Here is a 21,261-nt window from a genome sequence, read left to right as displayed (position 1 = left end):
GGTGAATACTGAAGACAGCAACAGCTACACCTGTGGAGTGCAGGGCTGGCACTGCCCAGAGGGGGACAGTCTGGACCATGACATGTGCAGGTTTTACCAAAGGGAGAGATAAGCAAACGGAGCTGAAACCTCAAGCCTTTGCCTGACACGCCAGTTTTCCCGGCTCTGTGGTGGCAAGCACCCTCAGCTGTCCCCAGGTCATTCTCTTCCCAGGGAAGAAGGAGCCAGTGGGCATCTGAGATCCCATGACAAGGCTTTGGGGACCTGGCCAGAACAGCAGCCGAGTCTCTGGGTCAGGCTGGTGGACTCACCACTGGCCATACTAGTGGGGCCTTAGGATGTTTTCAGAGGTTGGAGGCTTCTGTTCAGGAGAATTCCATTACTCTCCCCTCAAAACAAACCTAATAACCCCTTGTTCAAGAGTTCTGCAGATTTCATTTTAGTTGGATTTAAACTCATTTCCTCACGGACCGTTCCACAGGTGAGGATGAAAAATGCCTGGTCAGGAAAACGCTTTCTTCCTTTTTTAAAAAGCAATCTGCTCAGGCTCCAGAGGGATCTCCATAGTTCAGGCTCCAGAGGGGTCTCCACAGCTCAGGCTCCAGAGGGGTCTCTCAGCTCAGACCCCAGAGGCATTTCCAGAATGATCTCCTTAGCTCAGACTCCAGAGGCATCTCCAGATCGATCTTCACAGCTCAGCTCAGAGTCCAGAGGGGTCTCTGCAGCTCAGGCTCCAGAGGGCTCTCCACAGCTCAAGTTATCCACAAGAGAGGGATGAATGAGGGGTTCGTCTTCAAGGTCACTGAAGACAAAAGATTCTGCAGACCAGTACCAGATGCTGGCCTGTCCAAGGTAGGAGGATTCTGGGAAGAGGCCAGGCCTCTCCTCCAGCACTGTGGGTTGTACCGGGCCACAGCTCCTCTGCCCGGTGACAAAGCTGCTTTTTACTACGTTTGGAGGGGGGCTCCTGGCACCTTCCACCAGCTCCCCACGAGGTCCCTGGTCCCCATCCTCTTGGCCTCCACATCCCCTCTGCCTCCCCCCCGCCCCAGGGCCTACTCTCCACCAACACTTGGCCCACTGGGGCTACAGCACATGCCGTTTCTCTGGTGTTTCAAGAAAATGGGATTCACTTCCTCTCGCTCTCCTCCCAATTCTAAAGAAACTCAGGGGCTCTTTAGTGAGAAGCCATGAAACCTGAGGCCCCGATGAGCATCCAGTGAGGTCAGAGGGTGCCTGGGCCAGGCTTTGAGACCCGCCCCCTCACCTCCAGGTACGTCTCCCCAAACCCTCTACCTCCTAAAACCAGTCACCTACATCTGGCGACCCTCCACCCCTTTTACCCACATTAGCTATGTGGTTTAATAGTGTTTGAGGAAATCCTCTAAATCTGGTATTCGCTTAAGGAATGGAGAGTGAGGAAGAGGAGCGCCCTGGGCACAGGCGGGTGGGCGGGCCCTGCACGGAGGAGGGAGAGCCTCCAGATCTTAGAGCTTCTCAGAGAAAAGTGCCAACAAGGGTTGAGAGGGAGTCTGCTCTGGGAGGCTGCCTCCCTCTCTGGGCCAGAGTCCCTTCCCAGCCCAGGCCTCCTCTGCCCTGGGCCTCCTTCCCCTCTCCTGGGCCCCTCTCTACCTCTGGGTCCCTTTCCCCTTTCCTGGGTCTCTCTCCTGGGTCCCTCTCTGCCCCTGGGTCCCCTCCCCTCTCCTGGATCCCTCTCTGCCCCTGGGTCCCCTCCCCTCTCCTGGGTCCCCTCCCCTCTCCTGGGTCCCCTCCCCTCTCCTGGGTCCCCTCCCCTCTCCTGGGTCCCTCTCTGCCCCTGGGTCCCCTCCCCTCCCCTGGATCCCTCTCTGCCCCTGGGTCCCCTCCCCTCTCCTGGGTCCCCTCCCCTCCCCTGGATCCCTCCCTGGCCTGGGTCCCTCTCCCTGGGCCACCTCCCCATATGCACCGTGGGGTTCAACTTGCACTCACTGTGCTGGCCGGGGGCCCTAAGCCATCTGTTTCCTGAGCTCTTCGCTCCCATGGCTCCATGTCCCACCTGGTGAGGGCTTTTTTTTTTTAAATATTTTATTTAATTTTTTTTGAGAGAGAGAGATAATTTTAATATTTATTTATTTTTTAGTTTTTGGCGACACAACATCTTCGTTTGTATGTGGTGCTGAGGATCGAACCCGGGCTGCACGCATGCCAGGCGAGCGCGCTACCGCTTGAGCCACATCCCCAGCCCCTGGTGCGGGCTTGATGACTCCCAGCCCTTGGACTGAGCCCTGGTGCACCCCAAGCTAGGGTGGTGCTAGGAGCCTGGTCCCCCGCTGCTGGCCTGTTGTTTAACATCTCTGAAGCAGGTCTCAGGCCCTGGGGCCCGGCTTTCCCTCTACACCTCCTGGGGAGGAGCAGGACTCTGGACATGGCTCACTAGCTGCTGCCCTTGGGCAAGGTCGGGGCTCTGGGAGTTCATTTATGGAGTGGGACTGATGATGTACAAGGTTGGACACGGCACAGAGGAAGGGCATGGAGCGCGCACGGAGCCCAGGAGGCCTTCTGCTCTGGCCCAGGCACCCCTGCCGCAGACTGCAGGCGTCTTTACGGTTCTGAGCAGGAATGCCAAAGCCACTGGAAAGCCTGGGGTACCACTGCCTAGACGACCTGTGAGCACTGGCTCCAGGGCGTGTTGCACATCAGGAAGCAGGTTCTGAGAGCCATCCCCATGTGCCCCCTCCCAAACACAGGAAGGGTCCATCTCCGACCAGGGGTCTCCACGACAAACCAGGTCAGGGACTATGACATGTTCAGGGTGCTCTTGCCTCAGAGAGAATGCAAATCACAGAAAGGTAACCAAGACCCCAGGCCAGGAGCTCTGAGGCAGAAGAGGGTGGGGCAGTGGCTCCCCTTAGCCATGATCCACTTTCTACAGCCTCAGTTACCCAGAGTCAACGGTGGAAAATTCCAGAAATAAACAACTCAGCAATTTCAAATAACTTTTGTTATAGTATATTATTATAATTATTCAGTTTTATTAGTAGCAATTGTTAATTTCTTACTGTGAATAATTTATAAATTAAAGTCTATCCTAGGTTTGTATTTATAAGAAAAACTGTACACACTGGGGTTCAGAAGAATCTGAACAAAGTAGGGCAACCTCAAAATGGCTTGGAACTTATCCCCCAAAGATAAAGGGGGAAACTGTGCCAGAATTGTTGCTTTTGTTTTGAAAACACACACACACACACACACACACACACACACACACACACACACACACCAAAGAAGCAAATAGGAAAATGAAAGAGAAGCTCTCAGCAGGAGGCTCCCTCCCCTTCCCAGATAACCCAGCCTCACAAACTCCTCCAGTCCCCTGTCCTCCGGGGTCTCCATGGGCTGCCAAGAACAAGGGTGACATGCACAGTCCCCGCTGTCTGCAGGGCATGGTTCCCAGGTGCAAAGCCCTGGCCTCCAGGCCGAGGTGCGCAGAGCCCTTCCAGCCCAGGCTCACGGACGGATGGACGCTGCGCTTCCCACTGCGACTCTCCAGTGCTGCTGGAGATTCAGGGATGTGACACCTGCTTAACCATGACCCACCTTCGTGCATTAAAGATGACAAAGGTCAATGGGGGAGACCCAGTTCCAAAGGTATGTGAGCTGCATGCAAGAAGAAATCAAACCAAATCGAGAAAAACAGAATTTAATAATATTTTGGAATTGTGCCATTCAAACTTGCTCACTTGGGAGCTCAACGTTCTTAAGCCCGCGATGATGGAAATTCAGAGATGAATTCCATGAGCCACACAGGCAGGCAGGAAGGGTAATTAAGAATGTGGACGGGAGTCAAACTGGACAAGTTCAAATCCAAATCCAATTATAGCTGTGTGACCCTGAGCAGAATATTTAAGCTCTCTCTAACTTAAAAAGGGAGGGTGGCATATGTCACCCACTGGCATATCACCTACTCTGCTTCTATAAAGATGGAATGAACTATTAACTGCCTGGCCTACAGCAAGGATGAGGATCCCCCCTTATTGCTCATAAGATGTTAATCCTGATCCCAGCAAGAATGAAAAGCAGCTTTTAAAGAACATTTCATCCGGCAAAAACTCTACGGATTCTTTGGCAAACTCTGGAGGAGAGCAAAGAGGCAGAGAAACGCACGAGCAGGCAGCCGCGCCCCGCTTACCCCTAAGATCCCGAAGCGCTCCGCCAGGCTCCAGCCGCAGAGGAAGTCGATTTCAAATTTGTGGTTGAGGACGACGATGGCGTTCTCCGTGCCATATTTGGAGAAGGCCCTCGGGTCCGTGTAGATGGTGCACTCTGTGCCCGACCACCACTCCAGCAACATCACCAGCTCTGGAACAAACCACAGTGACAGGACACTTATTTGCCATCCTGTGATCTCTGGTGGGTCCCTCTGGCCAGGCTCTGCCCTCCCCACTGGGAAAGGAAGAACTTTTAGGCATCAAGTCCGGGATCCTCTCAGCCTAGACCCAGTCCTTAGGAGGGTTTAGAAGGAAGCATGAGGGACCTCCAGCTCCAGGGAACAGGGGAAGCTCTGGGACAGCCAGCGACGTCCGCCCTTACACGCCTTGGGAGAAAATAAAATAAATGACACAGACTGAAGCCACAGCACCAACAGCAAAGGCAGCGTGAGCCGATGCAGGAATTCTGAACCTCCTGGACAATGACCAAGGAGCACACTTACAGACTCTACCAAAGGACAACAAGTGACCATGTTTCCTCTACTATGGCGATGTCTGTGGGCACCCGGGATAAGAGGGGGCTGTGGGCACAGAAGCAGCTCCAGCCCCAGAAGGCAGGGGTGAATCCCGGTGGTCATCCTCAAGGCTTTGATAAAGCTGATAATGTGCCTTTAATGGAGACTGTGAAAATGTAAGACTTCCTCTTCCAGGTGATAATGACCAGTTTGAGCATACTCCTTAACATGCCTCTAAGTGATGAGTTTCCAACCTGGTAGCCTCAAGGAAAGCCCCTGTGGTGCATGTTGTCCAGAAACACTTCAATGTGCATGGTCACACAGTCCCCCAAATTGTTTTTTTATCACCCATTTGGCAGAGGCCTCCCTCACCACCCCACCCCCCATGCACACAAAGGCAAGTGGTGGGACCTGGGCTGCCCTTTCTCCTGGAGGCTGGCCTCTCCAAGGTCTCAGTCTAGAGGCCAAGGAGGGGCACGGTGGGACTGTGGTCAAGCTAACTTCACAGTGCTACAGTGTCCTAGTCCCAGGCGTGGCAGTCACGTGGCGGGCACACAGAGCACTACAGACAGGAAGCTCCCAAGTCACCATGATCCGTATCCTTAGAAACCAGAGAGAATGCTCACTTCCTTTTGTAGAAGCGGATGGTCGGCGGCTGCCTCTTTCCAGGAGTAGAGAGCATGCCCTGCTCTGTCCAGCTGTCCCACTGGCAGCGGCCTCAGTGGATGCCCACAGGCAAGCCAGGGAATAGTCACGTACAGACCGGCAGGGCCGCCAGCCAGGATCCCACTGTCCCCGCGGCAGGGAAGAGGCTCTGATGCTGCAGGGATTTCTGAGAACCAGGAGGGACAGGACCCATCCACTCCCTGATCAGCACATGGGAGTCAGTGGACAGAGCAGAGACGCTGGTGCCACTCACACCTGATGAGTGCCATGGGGCTCACAGGACATTCCTCCTGCCTAAGCCAGCATGCATGCCCACCAACTGCATGTTCCCCAGGACCCTCCCAGCCCAGCACTTATGATTACAGCACGAGATCATCTCCCCCATTACGACCACAGGCTCCACAAGGCAAGAACTTTATTGTTGGGTTCTTCCTGACCCGAGTGGAACCCCAGTGCCCACCAAGCACCTGGCACGTTGGTATTTCCTACCAGCACCATGTGGTTGCCTAGCATGTGTGAGCACCATGAGAGGGCTGGAGGACCCAGGTCCCCAGATCAGACTCTGCTGTCCTGGGGATCCCTGCCTAGGGACGACAGCTCAGCAACCACAAAGCAGCGTGGCAAGGGGACAGAGACGTGCCTGTCAGGGATGGCTGCAGGCTGTCGGCTCAGGGAGTTGGCTCCAAACCTGCAGTGCCACTCACCAGGCATGAGGCTTTGGCTTAACAGGGGTGGCAAATGCTTTTAGAGACGCTGAGTATGAAACGTGACCCTGTGTGCAGGGTGCCCAGAGCATAGTAGGTGATCAATACACAGCCAACTTTTCAAGCCGTCCTGTGCAGGGTCATTTTATCATCCACAGGTTGTGGGACCACTGAAGGGCGGGGGTGGGATGGAGACAGAGAAGACCCAGAGAGAGTACTGCAGAGGCTGTCGGGCCAGCGCGGTGGCGGTGGTTTATGACTCTGCTGTAAAGACAACAAGAAGCCCCCAGAATATTCTAAAACAGACACACACCCAATTTCTATTTTGAAGCATCAATCTGACTGACCGGGGGACAGACTGGAATTGGGAAGGCAGAAGCAGACAAGCCAGTGAGGAGATCAGGTGACCCAGCGAGGGGCCAGTGGCGGGTGGGCTCCAGTGAAAGACCCAGTTCGACAGTCACCTGCACAGGCCACTGACCCTGCAACAGGACCCAGGTCTCACTGCTGGGAGAGTGTCATTTCCCTCCTTCTTTTACCAAGAGGTTTCCATTGTTTTTTCTCTTCACCAGAAATATAATTATATGGCCCCGTCGTAAAAGACTCCAGACAGCCCGGCTGTCAGCAGAGGAACACGTGAACCTCCTCTTGGAGCTTAGAATGAGGCCACTAGGTGCGCCAGAGTCGCAGCTCCCATTCCCTTTCTTGTCTGTTTCTGGGCTGGTCACGCCACAGGGCTGCCTGGGAAGTCCAGGTGGCAGAGGGAGGGGCGCGGCTCTGATCTGCTCTGTCCCCAGGGGGTGGGGATGAGGCATTAGGAGGACCCTGGTGAGGACAGAGTGGGTGGAGATAGTGAAGCAGGAGCAACTGGAGCAGGTGGCAGGGAACGAGAGACCGACAGGGTGTGCACTGGCCTGGGGGAGTGTGGGGGCAGGTGTGCGGTGCTAGCTGTGGTCCCAGGCCCCCCAGGTCCCTGTGTGGAAGGCACAGACCAGAGAGAAATCCTCCACGCTTTCCGATCCTGTTCCTCTGGCTGCAGAGAGCAAGGCTGGTCCTCCCCCTGCCCCTGCCCCAGCCCCTCCTTCCCTGCCGCTGCCTCTCACTGGGCCCCTGTCTGGAGGGTGGCTGTCACCTGAGCCCTGGGACCTCCTCCAGGGCCATCTCTGCACTCTCCTTGGCCTTCACACCAAGAGCCAGATGGGGTGAGAGGACTGTTTGCAGCTGGAGAGCCTCCCGGTTTGGCCTCAGTGACCCAGGGCTGCCAAGCAATAGGGTTTGGCAGCACAGTCATGCCCCTGGCTTCGCAGCTGGACCTCCTGAAGGCCGGGATGTAACAGGGACAGGTGTACTGTTCAGACTTGCTCAGCTCCTAGGACGCGTGCTCTGCGTGTGCGTGAGGCCAGCAGAGTAAGAACCAACAAGGGTCCAAGGGTGGCACCAGTGACCTGGGAGAGCCATGGTCTTCCATTTGTTATCTGTAAAACGGGGTGTTGAGGCCTCCCAGACTTAACAAATGGGAACCCAGGACTCCCAGCGGCATCTTAACTTCAGGCTAACAATGAGTAATATGTTAGTATTTGTCCCAAATAGAGCCTGGCTCGTGATTTAGTATGTATTCCACCTAGGATTGCATACAACATCCTCATTCTAAAAAATAATTCATAGTTTATCTTGAATTCAAATTTAAGTAGGTGCCCTGTACTTTTATCTAGTAATTTTAATAAGAGCAAAATATTACCTTGTTGGAAACCCCAGTAAAGAGTTTCCCTGGAGACAGCTGATGCTAGGATAGCGTCTCACACCTGCAGGTGACCTCATTGCTCAGGTAGAGAGGGACCGTCTGCATTCTGTCTTCCTGAACTTTGTTGCAGAAGTTGGACTTGGGTGAGGAAAGAGGCCAATTCCCCCCCCCCGCCCCAGCTACCACCTGAGACTAGAAACCAGGTCTCAGGTGAAGGAAATAACTTTGAAAATCAATTTCAGAACAATTTCTGTCCCTAAGAATTATTTTGGTGATTAATTTTTTAAATCTTTTTTCAAAAATATGATAAATATAAATAAGTGTGTGTATTTTTCTCTATGAGTAAGGAAAATAAGCTTAATTATATCCTAATGAGAGAAAGACAAGATATTAAATAGTTGAAAACTTAAAGCAAGTATTTCTTATGTAAACTTTAAAATCTGCTTTAAGTGTTCTTAAAAATGATTGACTTCTTGGTTTTTAATATTGCTTTTAAAGTAAACTTTTTAGAGGGCTTTAGGACTATCCCATCCTTAATTGATTTTTTTTTTTTTTTTTTTTTTTTTTTTTTTTTTTTTTTTTACTGAGGATTGAATCCAGGAATACTCTACCACTAAGCCACAAATCCAGCCTCGTTTTATTTTGAAACAGGGTTTTGCTAAGTTGCTGAGGCTAGCCTGGAACGTGGTCCTCTTTCCTCAGCCTCCCAGCTGCTGGGATTACAGGAGGGCACCCTGCTCCCAGATCTTAACTGATTCTTGACATGAACTGGATCTTGGCGAATCTTCTAGCTAAGTGACTCAGGCTGCCACCCAGGTTGTTGAATTATAAGTGTTCGTTGACCTACTGTGTGCAAACCCTGCCCTGCATCCTGTGGGCAGCAACAAGGATAAGATGAAAGAGAAAAACAGTCCTCCCCCTTTATAGACTGTGCACCACTCGGTAGAAGAAAACCAGAATGAAGCAGGCCCACATCTGGGACGTGAGAAGGACGATGGGCCAGGCCCCTGCTGCCCAGCTCTCACCCCTGCTACTTGGGAGGCTGCGGCAGAAGATTCGAAAGTTCAAGTCCAGCCTCCACAACTTAGCTGGGGCTGTAACTCAGAGGTACAAAGTTTCTGGGTTCAGTCCCTAGTCCAAAAACAAAACAAACAAACAGACAACAACAAAAAAAAAAAAAAGGAAGAAAGGAAGTATCTGAGAGAGATCCAGGGAGGAAGAGAGGGTGACGGACCGGCGCCACAGCCACACACAGCTCTGCGGACCTCAGGGTCATGATTCTGGGAGTGACAGTGCTCCTTTATAATGGAAGAAAGGAACAAAGACAGGGACTTTGAGTTACCATGCCACTGTCATATAGAGCTAGTAAGTAATGGGACGGGAATTCACATTTGGGTCTGACGTCAAAGGACTCTCTGTGTCTCTCATGAAGATTTAGAAGAAGAGAAGAGAGAATTTGCCCGTAGCAGAGGTGAGGGGTGGAGGTGTGGCCAGGGGGTGGAGGTGTGGCCGGGGGATGGAGGTGTGGCCAGGGGGTGGAGGTGTGGTCAGGGGTTGGAGGTGTGGTCAGGGGGTGGAGGTGTGGCCAGGGGGTGGAGGTGTGGCCAGGGGTTGGAGGTGTGGCCAGGGGGTGGAGGTGTGGCCAGGGGGTGGAGGTGTGGCCAGGGGGTGGAGGTGTGGCCAGGGGGTGGAGGTGTGGTCAGGGGGTGGAGGTGTGGCCAGGGGGTGGAGGTGTGGTCAGGGGGTGGAGGTGTGGCCAGGGGGTGGAGGTGTGGCCAGGGGGTGGAGGTGTGGTCAGGGGGTGGAGGTGTGGTCAGGGGGTGGAGGTGTGGCCAGGGGGTGGAGGTGTGGCCAGGGGGTGGAGGTGTGGTCAGGGGGTGGAGGTGTGGCCAGGGGGTGGAGGTGTGGCCAGGGGGTGGAGGTGTGGCCAGGGGGTGGAGGTGTGGCCAGGGGGTGGAGGTGTGGCCAGGGTGTGGAGGTGTGGTCAGGGTGGAGGTGTGGTCAGGGTATGGAGGTGTGGCCAGGGTATGGAGGTGTGGCCAGGGGGTAGAGGTGTGGTCAGGGGGTGGAGGTGTGGTCAGGGTGTGGAGGTGTGGTCAGGGTGTGGAGGTGTGGTCAGGGTGGAGGTGTGGTCAGGGGATGGAGGTGTGGCCAGGGGGTGGAGGTGTGGTCAGGGTGGAGGTGTGGTCAGGGGATGGAGGTGTGGCCAGGGGATGGAGGTGTGGCCAGGGGGTAGAGGTATGGTCAGGGGGTGGAGGTGTGGTCAGGGGGTGGAGGTGTGGTCAGGGGGTGGAGGTGTGGCCAGGGGATGGAGGTGTGGTCAGGGTGTAGAGGTGTGGTCAGGGTGGAGGTGTGGTCGGGGGATGGAGGTGTGGCCGGGGGGTAGAGGTATGGTCGGGGGTGGAGGTGTGGTCAGGGGATGGAGGTGTGGTCAGGGGATGGAGGTGTGGTCAGGGTGTGGAGGTGTGGTCAGGGTGGAGGTGTGGTCAGGGGGTGGAGGTGTGGTCAGGGGATGGAGGTGTGGTCAGGGGATGGAGGTGTGGTCAGGGTGTGGAGGTGTGGTCAGGGTGGAGGTGTGGTCAGGGGGTGGAGGTGTGGTCAGGGGGTGGAGGTGTGGCCAGGGGATGGAGGTGTGGCCAGGGGGTGGAGGTATGGTCAGGGGGTGGAGGTGTGGTCAGGGGATGGAGGTGTGGTCAGGGTGTGGAGGTGTGGTCAGGGTGGAGGTGTGGTCAGGGGGTGGAGGTGTGGCCAGGGGGTAGAGGTGTGGTCATGGGGTGGAGGTGTGGTCAGGGGGTGGAGGTGTGGTCAGGGGGTGGAGGTGTGGTCAGGGTGGAAGTGTGGTCAGGGTGGAGGTGTGGCCAGGGGATGGAGGTGTGGCCAGGGGGTAGAGGTGTAGTCAGGGGGTAGAGGTGTGGTCAGGGTGGAGGTGTGGTGGGGGGATGGAGGTGTGGTCAGGGTGGAGGTGTGGTCAGGGGATGGAGGTGTGGTGGGGTAGAGGTGTGGTCAGGGGGTAGAGGTGTGGTCAGGGTGGAGGTGTGGTCAGGGGGTAGAGGTGTGGTCAGGGGGTAGAGGTGTGGTCAGGGGGTAGAGGTGTGGTCAGGGGGTAGAGGTGTGGTCAGGGTGTGGAGGTGTGGTCAGGGTGGAGGTGTGGTCAGGGGATGGAGGTGTGGTGGGGTAGAGGTGTGGTCAGGGGGTAGAGGTGTGGTCAGGGTGTGGAGGTGTGGTCAGGGTGGAGGTGTGGTCAGGGGATGGAGGTGTGGTCAGGGGGTAGAGGTGTGGTCAGGGTGGAGGTGTGGTCAGGGTGGAGGTGTGGTCAGGGGATGGATGTGTGGTGGGGTAGAGGTGTGGTCAGGGGGTAGAGGTGTGGTCAGGGTGTGGAGGTGTGGTCAGGGTGGAGGTGTGGTCAGGGGATGGAGGTGTGGTGGGGTAGAGGTGTGGTCAGGGGGTAGAGGTGTGGTCAGGGTGGAGGTGTGGTCAGGGGGTGGAGGTGTAGTCTATAAACTGGGCTGAAACCTGGAAGACAGAAAAGGTCAGGACGGAAAGGAAGAGTCTTTCTGGCCAAGAGGTCCTCTAGAGCAAGAGGCCAGAGCTCAGGGAAAGGACAGAGAATTCTAGGTACTTCCAGGGACAGCGTGCAGGTCAGCTGACCTTTGGCTCCAGAGGCACAGGAGAAGGGGGGGGAAGAAGGTGAGGGTGGGCCAGCTGCAGGGCAGACGGGGCGCCTCCCTGGCCTGATGGATGGTGAGCAGCCACGGAGGGGTCGACAGGATTCATGGGCTGCAAAGCCCAAGACCAGGGGCGCAGGGCAGGTGACATTGGAGGCAGAGAGATGGTCACCCAGAGACAGTGAGGATGGGAATGATGGAGGGCAGGGTGGGAGGCAGGAGGGTCAGGGCCAGGGGACGGGCATCGAACAGCAGCCGCGGGGATGTGAGAGGGTGGTTTTCCCTGTGCTGAATTTCTTAGTGTGTGGAGTCCCTCGGGTGGTTGAGCCTCTGAAGAGTTACCACTCCCGGAGTGCGGTCTTCATGTTTAGGGTCAGATGTGTGATGGATTGTCATTTTAACCCGGCTCTGATGGACTCGTATTAAGCAATCTTAGGAAACACGCAATTATGAGGCAGAAATGCAGCTGATAATTGACTTCTCAATAGAAAGAGTAAGACTCTCTGGACCCTCTGTTTGCCCACCAACACATTTTTGCCCTGAAGGCTGACACTCGGAGGTTGATGAGTACATTTGCAGTCTCAGCCAAGAGAGTTGGAAGGGTGACTGGGAAGGCAGTGACAGAAGTGACCGAGTTGGTCCACCCAGTGGTACACCTCGCTGCCTGGAGGTGAGAAGCGTCTCGCCTCCTGAACGCCTGGGGCCTTCCTCCTGGGCATTCTTTCTACAAATGTGCCTTGTCTTTAATTAAGTTGCTGCCTGAGTCTTGACCTGGAACCCTTGGTCTCTGCTTTTGCACATCTCCGCACACTTCCTTGATGTCTGTACGGTTTAACTTTGATGGAACCACCTTGAAGTCTGTATTAGTCCATTTTCAATACTATAATCAAATATCTGAAGCTGGGTATTTCATAAAGAAAAGAGGTTTACTTAGTTGACCGTGGAGTAGGTTTAAGGGCATGGTGCTGGCATGGGCTCAGCCCAGGGGGAGGATTTCACACCAGGTAGCATCACTATAGCCAGAGTGTGTGTGAGAGGAAGAGATCAGCGGCCAGAAAGGAGGCCCGAGCGTGACTGGGAGGGGCGGATCTTGCAGCCTCCCTCCAGATCCCCTGAGAGGTCTCCCACCTCTCCTGCCAGGCTGAGGACCAGGCCTCGGCACGGGAGGCCCAGGGACAAACCACCCCCACGCCATAGCGTGCCCCCATTTCCAGGTTCTCCATGAAAACTCAGGTTGGAAGAGGGTCCCCCAGGTCTAGGGCTTGGGACCTGGCGCCTAACACCTGCCCCCACACTCCCCCAGGTTGTCGGTCTCTCTTCCCTGCCACCTGCTCCAGTTCCTCCTGCTTCACTATCTCCACCCACTCTGTCCTCACCAGGGTCCTCCTAATGCCTCGTCCCCACCCCCACCCAAAAGAAAGCCAAACTCAAACCTGGAACGTGATTCTTTTGGGAATTTGCGTTTGTTTTCAGCAAAGCACTGTATTTGGGACAGGCCTCAGCTCGGTGACACAGGTCATCAGTCCTGAGGTGCTTCTTGGCTCACATTTCACATGCCTAAAACGAGGATGGTTCACCTTAGCCTAATTGGGGCCTTTCTTTTCCCTTCTTGGAGATCCATCGTGAAGATGTTCCTACAATCCATGACATCTCAGAATCTGTGAAATAGGGGAATTAAAACAAACCAGGGCCAGCTCATGCCTGGAATCCCAATGACTTGGGAGGCTGAGGAAGGAGGATCGCAGATTCGAGGCCAGCCTTGGCAACTTAGATTTTGTCTCAAAATAAAAAATAAAAAGGGCTGGGGATGTGGCTAAGGGGTAAAGCATGCCTGGGTTCAGTCCCCAGTATCAGAAAAAAAAAAAAAAAAAAAAACCAAAACCTATCAAACTGATGTCATTTAGATAAGCTGTACCCAAATGTCCATGGACCTGAGAAGTCCCAGGGGTCAGGGAAGGGAGGGAGGGATCGATAAGGGTAGCACAGGGCATTTTTAGGGCAGTGAAATTTCACTATGTGGCACTGCGGTGGGTACATCAGATGTGTTTGCCAAAATCTATATAAAATGTACAACACAGTGTGAGCCCTAATGTAAACTACAGACTTTAGTAAGTAATAATGTATTAACTTTGGTTCATCAATTTTAACAAATGGATGTAAGACAGGTGGAACCGTGTGGAGGGGGAGGCATGCGTATGTGTGCGCATACATGTGCATGTGCGTGCATGTGCATGTGTGAAAGTGTATGTTTGTGTATGTGTGTGTGCACGTGTGTGTGTGTGTGTGTAGGGGAGTACACAGGAGCTTTCTGATCAATTTTCCTATAAACCTAAAAAGCTCGTAAGAAACAGAGTCCATTAGCAGCACTGGGCATAGAGCAGCTGCCCAGCACCGGGAGGCCCTGGGTTCCTTCTCCATTTCCATAAAACAAACCCAACAAACTCGACGAGTGAAAAATAAGGAAGGACTGATTTGACCCTTTCTTATTTCTTCCATTAAATAAAAAATGCTGAAACCACACAAGTCCGTTTCTGGCCCTGGCCGCTCCCCCTCCCGGCTGGTTTGGGTCCACACCACCCATCCACAGAGCGGACAGAAGCGCACCCAGAAGCAAGCAAGCCCGCAGCATGCCCACCCTGGGACCCAGGGTACTGATCAAGGGCCCAGAGACTCCCGTCCCTCCTCGGCCTCAGGGTGTTCCAAACCTGGATCTCCAGGGATGGGGATGGTGGGGAAGACCAGCCTTAGGCCAAGTCCCCGCTGGTGGAACAAGGAACAAGGGATAACTCACACAGGACTTGAAGTCGCTCTCTCTAGAAGGGAGAGCAGTTAATCCTTGGCCCTGGGTGGGCGGGTCGGCTTCCGCCTCTCTGACAACACCTGAGATGGTGGCCTAGGAGGGGGGGAGTTGAGGTGGCAGTGCACGGTCGCATGGCCGTTGGTCTGGCCCTGTGGGGAGCCAGCACCTCATGGCAGAGGCATGTGGCTGGGAAAAACTACTCACTTCATGTCCAGGAAGCCAACAGGAGGGAGAGTAGGGGCCAGCGTCCCATGGTCCCCTTGGAGGACACTCTCCGTGGCCTATGGCCCTCCCACAGGCCCAACCTATCAAAGGTCCCAGCGCCACCCAATAGCACCTCCCTGGAGAGCGCGCTTTTCCACTTGCCCCTGGGGACATCCCAACTGTGGCCCTGGGTTGCAGTCAGGTCTGTTCATCTAGGACACCAGGATCTAAGGTTCCAGTGACAGTCAAGGTCTGTTCTTGGCACAGACGTCCAGGTGTGCAGGGGAGAGGAGCTTTCCCCGAGGACAGAGGGGTTAGGGTCAGGCGAGATAAACCACTGGTCTTGGTGTTCACTCTCCAGCATCATCCCGACCCAGGTTTGGAATCCTTTAAAAATATAATATTAAAAAGGCTGGGCTGGAGATGTGGCTCAGCGGTAGCGCGCTCGCCTGGCATGCGTGCGGCCCGGGTTCGATCCTCAGCACCACATACCAACAAAGATGTTGTGTCCGCCGAGAACTAAAAAAAAAATAAATATTAAAAATTCTCTCTCTCTCTCTCTCTCTCTCTCTCTCTCTCTCTCTCTCTCCTGTCTCAAAAAAAAAAAAAAAAAAAAAAAAAAGGCTAATGATTCGATTCCCACTGTAATAACGTATTACTTAAGTGCTTGTCGTGGGCTGTACAAAGTGACAAATGTCTTACGAATGTACCTTTGGGATGAAGCAGGCAGAGTATACTCCACAGGTGAGAACACCAGGAGAGGACGCAGCTGCAGTACCCCGGGCACAAGGCCAGTGGACCTGCAGCCCACACTCAGCCCAGGCCGGTTCGACTCTAACTCCCACTCTCCACCACCATCCAGACTGCAAATCAGGAGGGGGAACTGCGAATGGTTACAGTCGGGTCCTGCGACACTCAGCTGTGTTGAAGCTGACAGTGAACCTGTGTATTGAGTTTTTCCATTTAGTGGTTTTTCATGTTTAGAGATTCTTCTGGTGCATTGAAAACCCCTCTAAGTTCTTTTTTTTTTCTTCTTGCTCCTTATGGGCACCACCGGGCCCAGGACCGTGTGGGTGCAGGCTGAGGCTGGGTGTGTGCCGAGCTCCTGGGTGTGGACGACTCACACTGTATTCAGCAGGCAGGCGGCTCTGTGGCCACAGCTTCGGGGACATCTCAGAATCGATGCAGATTCCTTGAGCACCACTGAGCCTGGGGGTGGGTTTCTTTTGATTTTTTGATGGAGGTTATAGCCACTCAAGGTTCTAGTTTTTTGGAGGAAGAATCTCCTCTTGGACCCTGGGCAGGCGCTGGGCTGGGATGTCCACTGCACATGGTGGGAACCGCTGATGCTCCCGGGGCCTGGCTCATATCTATGCTCAAAAGCACTTTTGGAGCCCTGACCCTCTGACTCCTGCGGTCCCCTAGACTCACCTGGATGTCCTCATTTTTATGTAGATCTTTTTTTTTTTTAAATATTTATTTATTTTTTTTAGTTATTGGCGGACACAACATTTTTGTTGGTATGTGGTGCTGAGGATCGAACCCGGGCCGCACGCATGCCAGGCGAGCGCGCTACCGCTTGAGCCACATTCCCAGCCCCTTTATGTAGACCTTGAAAACCTATTTTATCCTGGATGTTTAAGTGCTCACAGACACAGATTGGGCAAAATACCGTTGGCTGCCACGCCATTGGAAATGGACCTCAGCTCTGTGTTAAGGTGGTTGACTTCTCGAAGCCTCAGTTCCCAACTGTAAAACAGGCTCACTGCTGTGGTCCTGGCTGTGACCTCCCACACGCAGCTGGCTGGGAGCATTTGAAACAAGGCCAGTCCGAATGGAGACACGCCAGAGCATGAAACACCCCCGGGAAGACTCAGCACAAAGAGAAAGCAGAAGACCTCAGTAATGGTTTTTGAATGGCTATAACGCAATTAAAAATACTTTCATAGAATGTGTTCCTAAGACACATTGTTAGAACGAATCACACCTATTTATTTGCATTTCTTTAATGTGTCTACCCAGAAAGTTAGAAATTGTGTATGTGGTCCTCCGTAGGTTTTGGCAGGCAGCACTGACCTAGCAGAGTGGCAGAATCCTGGCAATGTCACAGTGACACCTGATAAGCCATTCCTGCCTCCCCTGTCACACGTTCCCCAATGTGGCTGCTATGCCTCGTGTGCATGTGTGTGTGCATGTGTGTGTAGGTATGTGTGTGTGTGCATGTGTGTGTGTGGGGGGGTATGTGTGGGTGTGTGAGTGTGGCACTGGGTGTGGGTGTGTGTGAGTGCAGGTGTGTGAGTGGGTGAGTGTGGGTGAGTGTGTGCATGTGTGTGTGGGTGGGTGTGGGTGTGAGTGTGGGTGTGTGAGTGCAGGTGTGTGAGTGTGGGTGTGTGCCTGTGTGTGTGTGGGTGTGGGTGTGAGTATGGGTGGGTGTGGGTGAGTGTGTGCATGTGTGTGCATGTGTGGGTGTGAGTGTGGGTGGGTGTGGGTGTGGATGTGTGTGTGGGTGTGGGTGAGTGTGTGCATGTGTGTGTGTGTGGGTGTGAGTGTGGGTGGGTGTGGGTGTGAGTGTGGGTGGGTGAGTGTGGGTGAGTGTGGGTGTGTGCATGTGTGTGTGGGTGTGTGGGTGTGAGTGTGGGTGTGGGTGTGTGGGTGTGTGAGTGTGGCACTGGGTGTGGGTGTGTGTGAGTGCAGGTGTGTGAGTGTGGGTGAGTGTGTGCATGTGTGTGTGTGTGGGTGTGGGTGTGGGTGTGAGTGTGGGTGGGTGTGGGTGTGCACAAGCAGGCATATGCTCCCTCTGCCAGGCTGTTGCTGGGGAGCGGTCGCTGACCGTCTCCTCTCTGGTCAGGAGACTTGGGGCTGGTTCCAGTCGCAGCTCCACACACAGTTGAGAAGCTCGTGGATGCGACAGTCTTTTAGAGAGAGCCACCTGTCCCCCTCGGCAGGGGTGTGTCCCTGCACCCTCACTCACTTGCCCCAGCTGAGGGGGACTGACCCACAGAGGGGTCAAGGTGGGAAGGTAGATGGGCATTCTGGGCTGGGCTCGGCACTTCCGCGAGAGTGAATCCTGCTCCCTGGGACCTGCTCTTCTTGACCTTGCAGAGCTGCCCGGGGCCAGGCCTGCCTGGGCCTGGATGGGCAAATCTACAAACCCTAAAACACAGGGTTTATCAGTAAATCCATTGATTTCTTCAGCTCTCACCAGGCCTTCAAGTGAGCCTCCTTCAGCGTAAAGGGAACATTTTTGCCACCATCTTTCATGGCTTTGCTTAATTTCTCAAATTGTTCAGAAAAATAACTGAGAGGGGCACTATTGATTGGGACCCTCTTGGGATCTCAACATTATCTAAGTCCAAAATTGAACATGTTCTTTTCTCCAGGAGGACATAATACAATCTAATTTAACTACACCAGAAACACCATTCAGAAGTCGAACATTTCCACTTAACCCAAGAGTAGCCGAAGGCAAGCAGTTAGCTATGATTTTCGGGGTAAGATTCCAGCCTTCCCTGTTCAATGCAAGTCTTCAGGAGGATAGAGTGGCCAAGGTCCTGGGACACCTTCTAAACCGCGTTCACCGTGCAGCAGGTCCTGTGGTGAAGGCTCAGTCACTCCAAACTTTAAAGCCATCTAGAAACACAGTGACGTCACGATCATCAGAAGCAGTGGCTTGAACAACAGCCAGGCGTCTTTAGAAGCTCAGAGCGTTTCCTAGAGTGCACTTAGTGGATCTGTTGCCGTGCGCGTGATGCCTGCCCTGAGAGCTCACGGAGAACGCATCAAGGGTCAGAGACGCAGAGGGAACAGGGGCCCGGAGCCACTGAGGGCTCCAGCCGCGCCTGGCCCCGGCCCTCTCAGCGAGTCTCCAGACCAGCGAATTCCAGGAATGACCTCTAGGAAAGTGTCCTCCCTCTCTGGGTTCCAAGCATTTGCTGCGCCCCCAGGGCCCATCAGCAGGGCCGTTACTCCTGTCTTGCCTGTCGCAGGTCAGCGGCCAGGGCGCCAGCCTTCCTGCGCTCAGCAGCCAGGCGACAGGGTGAGAGAGCTCGCCAGGCTCACACCTTGCCCCACGTCTACTAGGAAAGCTCTCCCTGTCCTCTGCACAGTGACCCGGGCAGCGAGCTCCCACAGGGCTCCGTGACACGTACAGCTGCTGCACTTGACATTCAAGAGCCTGACACAACTTAATGTCACACCACGGAAAGGTGATCCTCGCTCCTTCCTTGTGACTCGATCCCTAGAGTCTGTCTCTAGGAGGACAGAAGTGCTGCAGTTGGGACATCGGGAGGCTCTGGAGGCTCCTATCAAGAAACCTCAGGGTCAGGGTAGCCTGGGAGCCGAGGGGCAGTCAGAAGTACGTTCTGCAAACTAAGAGAAGATCGGAAAAGGAAGGGGAAGTGCCAAATGACACACACAAGTGACATCAAACAAGACACCGTGACGGGGTTGGTGTGATCAAGTGAGGGGCCAGGCCGGGGCAGGCAACCTGGGGTCTCAGGAGGTCAGAAGCAACAGAACTGGGTGAAAACTAGAGTTGGGGCCGTGCTTGATTTAGTGTGTGGAACCCGAGGAGTCAGGAGAGGACAGCCGGGAGGACACAGGAGATCTGATGTCCGGTGGTGACATCGGGACTGGGCAAACACCAGAGAAGCACTCCTAGGCGCCTGGCCCCGTCCTGGGCACAGGGGGATTCTGCGTGAGCAGGAGACCAGGATTCAGTCCTCTTGGAATTGGAGGGTCATGGAGGAGCGGGCGATGGACGGGCAGGGGGCAGGGGGTGCGGTACAGGAGCACACCCCAGGTAAGGGGGAGTGGGCGGTTGGGGGGGGGGGAGTCAGGGAGGCCCTGGGAGCTGGTCTCTGAAAACCCACCAAGGAGTGTCTGGTGCATCCCAGGTCCGTGGGAGGTGGAGAGACGGAAGGACCAGGGGTAGAAGGGGTGAAGTCAGAGGCCACAGCTGGTCAGATCACGTCTGTCCTTGTAGGCCACCCCTGTCCTTGTAGGCCACCCCAGTCCTCCTAGGCCACACCTGTCCTCGGAGACCACACCTGTCCTCACAGACCACACCTGTCCTCATAGGCCACACCTGTCCTTGTAGACCACAGCTGTTCTCATAGACCACACCTGTCCTTGTAGACCACACCTGTCCTCGTAGACCACACCTGTCCTTGTAGGCCACACCTGTCCTGTAGGCCACACCTGTCCTTATAGACCACAGCTGTCCTCGTAGACCACACCTGTCCTCATAGACCACACCTGTCCTCGTAGACCACACCTGTCCTCGTAGACCGCACCTGTCCTCGTAGACCGCACCTGTCCTCGTAGACCATAGCTGTCCTTGTAGACCACACCTGTCCTTGTAGACCACAGCTGTCCTTGTAGACCACACCTGTCCTTGTAGACCACACCTGTCCTCATAGACCACACCTGTCCTCATAGACCACACCTGTCCTTGTAGACCACACCTGTCCTTGTAGACCACACCTGTCCTTGTAGACCACAGCTGTCCTTGTACACCACACCTGTCCTCATAGACCACACCTGTCCTTGTAGACCACACCTGTCCTCATAGACCACACCTGTCCTCAGAGACCACACCAGTCATCGTAGACCACACCTGTCCTCGTATACTGTCCTCATAGGCCACACCTGTCCTCGTAGACCACGGCCAGGACTTTGGGTTTTCCTTTGGCCATGGGAGGATCAACCCTGGGATGAAAAGTGTGGTGTGTTTTGAAGATGGCGGGAGGCCGGCAGGTGGACATCTCCGCTCAGCTCCAGACTGGAAAGGGGCAACGTCTGTGCCTGGGCAGCCTCTTTAAGTGATGGACAGGGAACGAGTCGGCACTGGGGAGGGAGCTCGTGAGTGAAGGCAGGATTGTCCTGGCAGTCCAGGGACATCACCAGGCTTTGCTTCACAAGTCACTTCTAGAGAAGAGATTCACAGTCGGTCATGTGTGCGGGAAGCACATTCCCAAACTCTGCTCCATGGAACCCCACCAGTGACACTTCACTAGTGGATGCTGACAAATGGGGAGGTGGGTCACTTGGAGCTAACCCCCGTCTTCCCACCAGAGCCCTAGGAGGTGGGGGGTGCTGGTGGGCAGCGGGTGTTTTCAGGAGGGATGTGGGCGCCCCTGACCTTGAGCTGCTAGGGACACTGAAGACCAAGCCCCAGCAAACACGGTGGCTGTGCTGCCCTGGGAGGCTCCGGTGACTTTATTTATTAAAGTCCTATTCCACGTGATCTTGGTGAATATTTTCTGTGACAAAGAACGGGACCTGGTCATGGTAGAGTTCACCTGCCACCTCAGCAACTTGGGAGCTGAGGCAGGAGGATCCAAACTCCAAGCCAGCCTCGGCAACGTAGCAAGACCCTGCCCCAAGCTGAAAATAAAGAGGGCTGGGGATGTGGCTCAGTGGCCGAGTGCCCCTGGGTTCCATCTCCAGGACCTTGGGGAGAAAAGAACTAAAATATGCTTCGCTGATACGCTTATTAAAGGGGTTTATTATTATTTTTATTTTTTTAATATTATTTTTTTTAGAGGGGGGGGGAGAGAAAATTTTTAATATTTATTTTTTAGTTTTCGGCGGACACAACATCTTTGTTTGTATGTGGTGCCGAGGATCGAACCCGGGCCGCACGCATGCCAGGCAAGCGCGCTACCGCTTGAGCCACATCCCCAGCCCAAAGGGGTTTATTTTTTAATTCTCATTTTAAAAGTGGAAATTAAACGACTTATATATTTTCTCCAAAATATAATGAAAACCTCGGTTAT

The 21,261-nt window shown here is 54.4% G+C and overlaps 1 protein-coding gene across 1 annotated transcript in view; it reads right to left on the bottom strand.

The window, feature by feature from the left end:
* The window catches only part of Agpat4 (1-acylglycerol-3-phosphate O-acyltransferase 4), a 68,287-nt gene that overhangs the window by 13,574 nt on the left and 33,452 nt on the right, over positions 1-21,261 (bottom strand). The window contains exon 2 of the mRNA XM_026393156.2: positions 4,169-4,338. Coding sequence (XP_026248941.1) covers positions 4,169-4,338 — 170 coding nt within the window. The remainder of the gene's footprint in view (positions 1-4,168; positions 4,339-21,261) is intronic.

The sequence above is a fragment of the Urocitellus parryii genome, chromosome 8, assembly GCF_045843805.1.
Source record: "Urocitellus parryii isolate mUroPar1 chromosome 8, mUroPar1.hap1, whole genome shotgun sequence".
NCBI lineage: Eukaryota > Metazoa > Chordata > Mammalia > Rodentia > Sciuridae > Urocitellus > Urocitellus parryii.
Note: the sequence above shows the minus strand (reverse complement) of the source record. Positions and strands in the feature narration are given on the sequence as shown.